Source organism: Euprymna scolopes, chromosome 37 (assembly GCF_053919585.1).
Source record: "Euprymna scolopes isolate OS-2025 chromosome 37, ASM5391958v1, whole genome shotgun sequence".
NCBI lineage: Eukaryota > Metazoa > Mollusca > Cephalopoda > Sepiida > Sepiolidae > Euprymna > Euprymna scolopes.
Window position 1 is genome coordinate 84,466,546 of NC_136518.1, and position 7,134 is coordinate 84,473,679.

At 36.0% G+C, this 7,134-nt stretch overlaps 1 protein-coding gene across 1 annotated transcript in view; it reads right to left on the reverse strand.

Annotated features, from left to right (window-relative positions):
- The window catches only part of LOC145261265 (protein phosphatase PTC7 homolog), an 82,113-nt gene extending 75,229 nt beyond the window's left edge, over nt 1-6,884 (reverse strand). Inside the window, exon 1 of the mRNA XM_080119709.1 lies at nt 6,024-6,884. Coding sequence (XP_079975835.1) covers nt 6,024-6,252 — 229 coding nt within the window. The 5' untranslated portion in view covers nt 6,253-6,884. The remainder of the gene's footprint in view (nt 1-6,023) is intronic.
- Nucleotides 6,885-7,134: the final 250 nt, after the last annotated feature.

A 7,134-nucleotide genomic window follows, 5' to 3' on the forward strand; every position in this document is an offset into this window, starting at 1 on the left:
TAAAATACGCATAAATATTATATTTTAATTAATGCAGAATTTTTATTTATTATCAACAGAAATACCGAAGGTATTAAATGTTACATTAAATTTCTTAAAGTTAAAAAAAAAAATGGAAATTTACTGAGCCATGTCCATGCAAGTATGTCTTTTTGTAAACAGTTCATTTGTAAGTAAAAAAAAAAAAAAAAATACTCAAGCCGAGATCGAAATCCAAACCTAAAGAAAATGTTTCAAGTACGATAACCATTAGACTAGCTTGACAGTGTTTTCAAACCTACTTATACTTAACATAAGTTGTCACGTTTCACAACCGCACATGCGTAGTCGCAAAATAGCTGACAAATAGATAAAAATCGGATGATCCTCACGTACCAAGTTTTCAATTTTTACCCCTTAGCAGCCCCCTTTTTTTTTTCAGATAATAAACGATTAAAAAGTTTTCCACACGTTTGAATACTTATATACCAAATTTCAAATCTGTAGATCAAAAATTCGTTGAGTATATAGGTTGAGAAATATCCTCACACACACAAACACGCACGCATTCTCACTTTTATAGATATGTAGATTATTATAATAATGATAATATTAATAACAACAACTCTGTTGACTAAGAAGTAATCTAGATGAATCTTTTTTCATTGTAAACACCCCGGGTATCCTAACATCAAAGGAAAACCAACCTGCATAACGTCCCTCAATCCCCTCTAACTACTTAAACGTGACAAAAAAAATGAAAGAGTAGAATTGTCCACCCTTGTTGGTTGTCTGCCCTTGTCTAGCTTTGCTTTCATTCTCCTATGGCCGCTAATTTTTCTCTCATCGAAACCGAATAAAATTTGATTTTCTTAAATAAAAAATTTTTTTAAAAAAACAACTACCTGATCAAATTACTTGATTTTTGGAATATTTTTTCTTGGTTCCATTACTGACGTTAATAACTTTTCTTTATTTTTTTTACTTTTAATCTCCACCATAAGTTTTTTTTAAATCTTTTTTTTTTTTTTTTTACATAGGCATCACCACTGATCAAGGCCGGGAGGCCACTCGAGGATAAGGGTTAAAGAGCGTACAGTAGTCGATTGGACAGTATAGTAATCTTTAGTAATGGAAATTAGGTAAATTTTTAGTGGGGTAGTTGTACCCCAGCTAATTATTTATCTTTTAGTTGTACCCCAGCTAATTATTTATCTTTTAGAACCCTCGATAAAAACGACAAACTCCTTTTAACATTAAACATTTGCAAGTCTTTATTCAACGGGATAATAGTGGTGGAGCTCGAAGTTCTTGAGTCAGGTCCAAGTCGGACTGTCGGTGCTGGGCGAGGAGGAGAGGAAGGTGTGTCTCCGCTCGCGGCTCTGTGCTGACTGTTGGATGTCCCCTGCACTCTTTTTGGGGACAGTAGGATCAATGCGCCCTGCCTGTCGATTGGCCAGTCTATGGCCGAAGAACTTACAGGGAAGCATTGATCCGCCAGAGAGTATAGTTCATTAGGGGGGGGTTGCTACAAATGTGTTTAATTAAGTGGAAGTGCAATTCTGAATAAGCACCCCTGTGTCTGAGGCATCACTACAAATAAAGGAGTAGTGATTGATATGGAGGCGTCATTTTCTATGCCATTGCTAGGCACACCACTTTCAAATCAAGCAAATGAACTTTTGCAGCAGACACTGCAGATTAATAAGTGCAAGAGAAGAAATTTTGATAAAAAAAAAATATATATAAAAGTAAATTTAAGCTTCTTATTTAGAAGTCAACCTAATTAAAAAAATTTTTTAAATACAGATGGTGTACGAACCCATGACAAAACGAAGACGTCAAATTCCAAAATCACGTAAAGTGATCAATTAGTGTCTCGTGTCGTCATCTTGAAAAAATAAAAGGGCAGTTAAGTCTAGATAATTCAAACTTGCGAGATCAACCTTGTAATGCTACCGATTTCTTATTAATCGCTAATTTTGTTGTTTTATTTTTTTCTTCTTTCAGACAGATTTTTTAGGGTGTTCACATGTAATCACCTAAAACATAGAATTTCAAATGTATGATAAATTTATCGGTTATCTGGTTGCTTTATCATTGGAGGTATTTATTGCAAAAAAAAAATTACAATAAGGTACAATGCCACAAAATTTGAGGGAGTGGCGAGTTCTGCTAGTCTTTCACTGACTTTTTCATTCTTAAACCAGACAAAATGCATTGAAGGCATTCAGCATTTTCTACCATCATCCATACATTTATAACACTCCAGTGAAATCTCTACTTCCACGGTGCATTCAATAAGTTTCCAGACTTTTTTCACATAGACACTTTTACTGATAGCACACACATGAAACTCTAGTCCCCTTTCAAAGTTATCCCCTCCAGCTGCAATGCACTTGTATTGTTCCAACAACTTCTGGAAGGCTCCCATGGAAGTCCTCTAGTGTAAACATGTCAATGACCCTCGTCACAGCCGCTTTCATCTCCTTAATTGTCTCATAACGACAGCCTCTTAAGATTCTTTTTTTTTTTTTTTTTGAGCTTAGGGAATAACCAAAAGTCACAGGAAGCAAGATCCAGATTATAGTGAGGAACTGTGTTGATGCCCATCTTGTTGTCATGACAACATCTTTCTGATATTCTCTGAATACCCTCGTACATATCTTCTGCATCTTCAGTTTCTCGTGAATAATTGTGTGCACAGTTCCCCAAACTCTGCACTTGTTTCTATCTATCATTATCTACACGACAGTCCTTATCCATGAAACTCTTTATTTGGCCAATCAACTCTGGGTTTTTTTACTTCCTTACTCCTCCCACACCTCTCATCATCCCTCACAGACTCCCTGCATTCTTTGAATCTCTTATACAACTCAAGAACTGATGCTCGATTCATGCAAGATGGTCCAAAAGCAGTCTAATTAGAAAAGGCACAGATTTTGACTAAAGTTAACACTGATTAGAAAAGGCACAGATTTTGACTAAAGTTAACACTGATTAGAAAAGGCACAGATTTTGACTAAAGTTAACACTGATTAGAAAAGGCACAGATTTTGACTAAAGTTAACACTGATTAGAAAAGGCACAGATTTTGACTAAAGTTAACACTGATTAGAAAAGGCACAGATTTTGACTAAAGTTAACACTGATTAGAAAAGGCACAGATTTTGACTAAAGTTAACACTGATTACAGCTTAACATCACGAGTACATTTTAGAAGTTTTATCATCACATAAACAGAAGGGCCCAGCATACAAAATCAACAGTAGGCTCTTTTATAAGACAGGGACACATTCGAAATGAATGTTTCTGGTTAGAGTACAATTGAACTGCATTTTAAACTTTAATTCAAAAATAATTTTATAAAATCAACCACAGGTTCTCTACAGTGCAATGTATTGTGGACTAAGTACTGCAGAGAGGCATGTGAACTTCCTTCCCATGTATCGCTTGTGGGTCCCGGATTAGAGCAGGCAATCAATCAATTTGATTGAAAACTGGGCAATTTCACTTATTTTGATGAGAATAGAAGTATTGGAAGTGTCGAACATTCGTTGATCCTAATTTAATCCCGGGTAATGTCAGGTTTTTCTGCTAGTTATAAGTCAATAAACGATTCAAAGCTGAGGTACGTTTTAAGTAGGATAGCCGCAGAGTAAATGTGGTATTTTGGTGCTTACAAGTATGAATACGGTGGATAATCGAACATGTTGGTAATGTCAATAACATGTGTCGGAAATGGATCGAATTAAGAATATAAATCAGTGAAATACTAACAGATCCCCCCCTCCTCCCGACTCTCATGGTTAATGTCCCCAATTGAAATGAATGGCTCTTGACTTGGGGACGCTTCATGTTTTGACAAGCTTCTGGGTCTGACCTTCACCCCTGAGCTGAAATGGAGCACATACATCAAATCCATTGCCAAGATTAGTGGGAAAATAGTTGGATCATTCTACTGCTCTAGTAGATATCTCCACTGCCAATGCAATCTGCTATCTGAATGAGAGCTAGCAACGTCCTAGGATGGAGTACTGTTGTCACATCTAGCGAGGAGTTGCTTAAAGTACTCTATCCTGCCTTGGAAGAGTCCAAAACCGAATCCGTAACCTTGTAGGAGATGCTCTTTTCTCTTATCTGCAAGGTCTTTCCAACAGAAGAGACGTTGCGAGCCTGTCTCTGCTCTATCGTTATTTTCATAGCAAGTGCTCATCTGAGCTCCAAGCTATGGTACCCCACCCTCTTGCCAAACTTTCACAAAAAAAAAAAACTTCTCTAGCTGAAATGACTATCAATAATTTCCTCTACTCTGTCTGTGCCTAAATCTGAATACAGATTCCTTGAAAAAAGCTTTTTTTCCTAGAACTCCCCGCTTGTGGGACTCTGTTCCTCTGGTCTGTTTTCCAGTTGACTACAACATGGCAGTCTTTGAGTCCAACATAAACGAGTTCTTGTTGAGCCGTTCCCTTAAGTAATCAAATTTTGGTGCTTGTGCACTTTTTGACCGCGCTATTTTTAAATAGTATTTTCAAGTTAAATTAAAGTTTTACAATATCTTTTTTATTAAACAGGTTCAAAACACTTTCCTCATGTTAAGAATGGTTTTCTAAATAATAACGTTATTATTTCAGCACGGTTCAGAAAGTACATAAGCACCCAAATTTCTGCTACTAACGATTACTACGATATTGTCCCACAAACTACTGTACAATCATTAATCCTGATCCTCGAGTGGCCTTCGGGCCTTGATAAGTGAGGATTCCTTTGTAAAAAAAAATATTCCTATGCTTAACTATTCCTTTGCAACAACTAAAATCACATTCATTTTTCAATCGCCATAATACCACATTCACACTATACTTATTAAATAACATACTACCGCTCTTTGATTCGTCTCATCGTGGTATAGCCCCCTTGCCACCCCCACGTAACAGTTAAAATGGCACTTATGCAGAGAAGATACCATGCTATTTTTATATAGTACTTTCAAATTAAATTTTACGGTAACTTTTGCTTATTAAATTGTAAGGTTTAGAATAGTAGCACCCTCCCATCCCCGTGTTAAGAATGGGTTTCTAAATAATAACGTTATTCCAACACGGTACCTTCTTTGCATGAGCACCGTTACAATTTCGGTGCGTATGCACTTTTGTTACCGCGCAATTTTCTTTTTTTTTTTAAATAGTATTTTCAAGTTAAATTCAAGTTTTACGATATCTTTTTTATATTAAATTGTTAAATGAAAGTAGGAAATAGTTAGAAAACACCCTTCCCATGTTAAGAATGGCTTTCTGAATAATAACGTTATTATTTTAGCACGGTAACAAAAGTGCATAAGTACCAAAATTCCTTCTTTACTTCCGAAATGGTGATCGATTATTTGTGATGTGAAAATATATTAAAATTTAAAAAAAAAAAAAAAATGTCTCCTATTATAGCAAAGTTAGACACAAAAGGTCAGTTTATAGCGAGGAAATCTAGCTCCTACCCAAAAAGAAGGGACACTCTGGATGGGTCCAAAATTTACTGCGATCAAACTCGTCGGCATTTTCCAGTAAGGATTGTGCGGATGGTTGGTTGGTTGGTTGGTTGTTTTTGTTTTACGGCATATCAACCCTTTTCGGGTTATTTAGTGCCGAATCCAAAGATTCTGAAGAAAGATTTTTTAATAGAATATATTTGTTGTTTTCAATTCGGTTTCTATTTAACCCATAGTTGGGACCCTAACAGGTACCACCACTCGGGTCAGAGTGGACCTCGGAGCAATGGTAATTAAAGGGTGGCTCCACACTCCCCAAAGCTCGCAAGCTGGGGCTTCACCACTGGATATAGTTTAAGGTCATATCCAGGACCGGATTGTGCGGACGATCGTCAATAAACTAATCTACTTTTATGACGGATGAAATAATTCCTTGGGAGATGACCAAACTGGACCAATCTGACACAAGTCCAAGAGATTGTACAAGGTACAAATTAACTAATAAGTGACGAAATTGATAAGTGGGGGTGGGGAATATGTTTATGAAGCATTTAATACTTACCTATGACATCTGCTAAACTGTTCCTGGCTATAAAATAAGCATCGTCGCCAAAAGTCCATTTTCGTAATAATTCTGATTTTGGCATCGCAGATTTCGAGAAACCGGAGGTTCCAGTCACTAGATGCAATTCTTTTGGTTTTTCTCTGGGTTTTATTTGAAATTCGTTGTGGAAACCCGTCACGATCGCTCTGGCTAAAAGCCGTCCATATAACGTAACGGACTGCATCATAGTCAATATATATATATAGATATGTTTGTTTGTGTCGATAAAGAGTTTATTGGTCGGGTGAAGTTAAAATATAAAAACAAATTTGAGACATTTAAAAAAAAAAAAAAAAAGTAAACTCCTTTATGTTGTTTGTTTGTTTTTGTTGTTTTGTTTTTTTACGTCATATAATTGTTTTCCTTTGTTTTGACTGTTTGGGCTAACTTGGAGTGTTTCCGTTTTTAGGGAGAAAAAAATAAACAAACTTTTATGCGAAATAATATCGGTTTGTTTTGTTTGTACTTACTACTTCGGTAATCTTAATAATTTCATTTTAAATATTTACTTTCTTTTTATGTGTAAAAAGAAAACGGAAACTTAGCTTTTTTTTTTTTTTTTTTAACGCGGTGCTGAATTGATAAAAATGTCCTCACGGAGTTGAAGGATTATAAACTCCGAAATGAAAATACTGAGAATTCTCCTAGTTACATTTCCGTCCCTATTTCCAGTTGGGTGGATTTAAAAAGGTGAAGATGACCTCTGTGTCAGCGACAAGCACCTGTCCACATGGCGGAGGAGAAGGAGCAGTAGCGCTCCATCTTTTGTCTCTGACGTCACTCGCCCTTCAGTGAGAAGACTCACCTTCACGTCAAGGGAAGTCACTCATGTACAGTAATATAACAGAAAGAAAAAAACATCGATTATCTCCCTTGTAAAAAAATAGAAGAGGAAACGAAATCGCATCGCAGGCAGTAATTGACGAATATGGACGTCAAATAAATAAACACAAAACTAATATTTCTACAATGATTAAACATCTTATCGTAGAAGTTATGGGAATATATGGGTTTGTTTTACAATCCACAGAGATACGAAAAAGTTGTCAAAAAACAAATATATAACAAA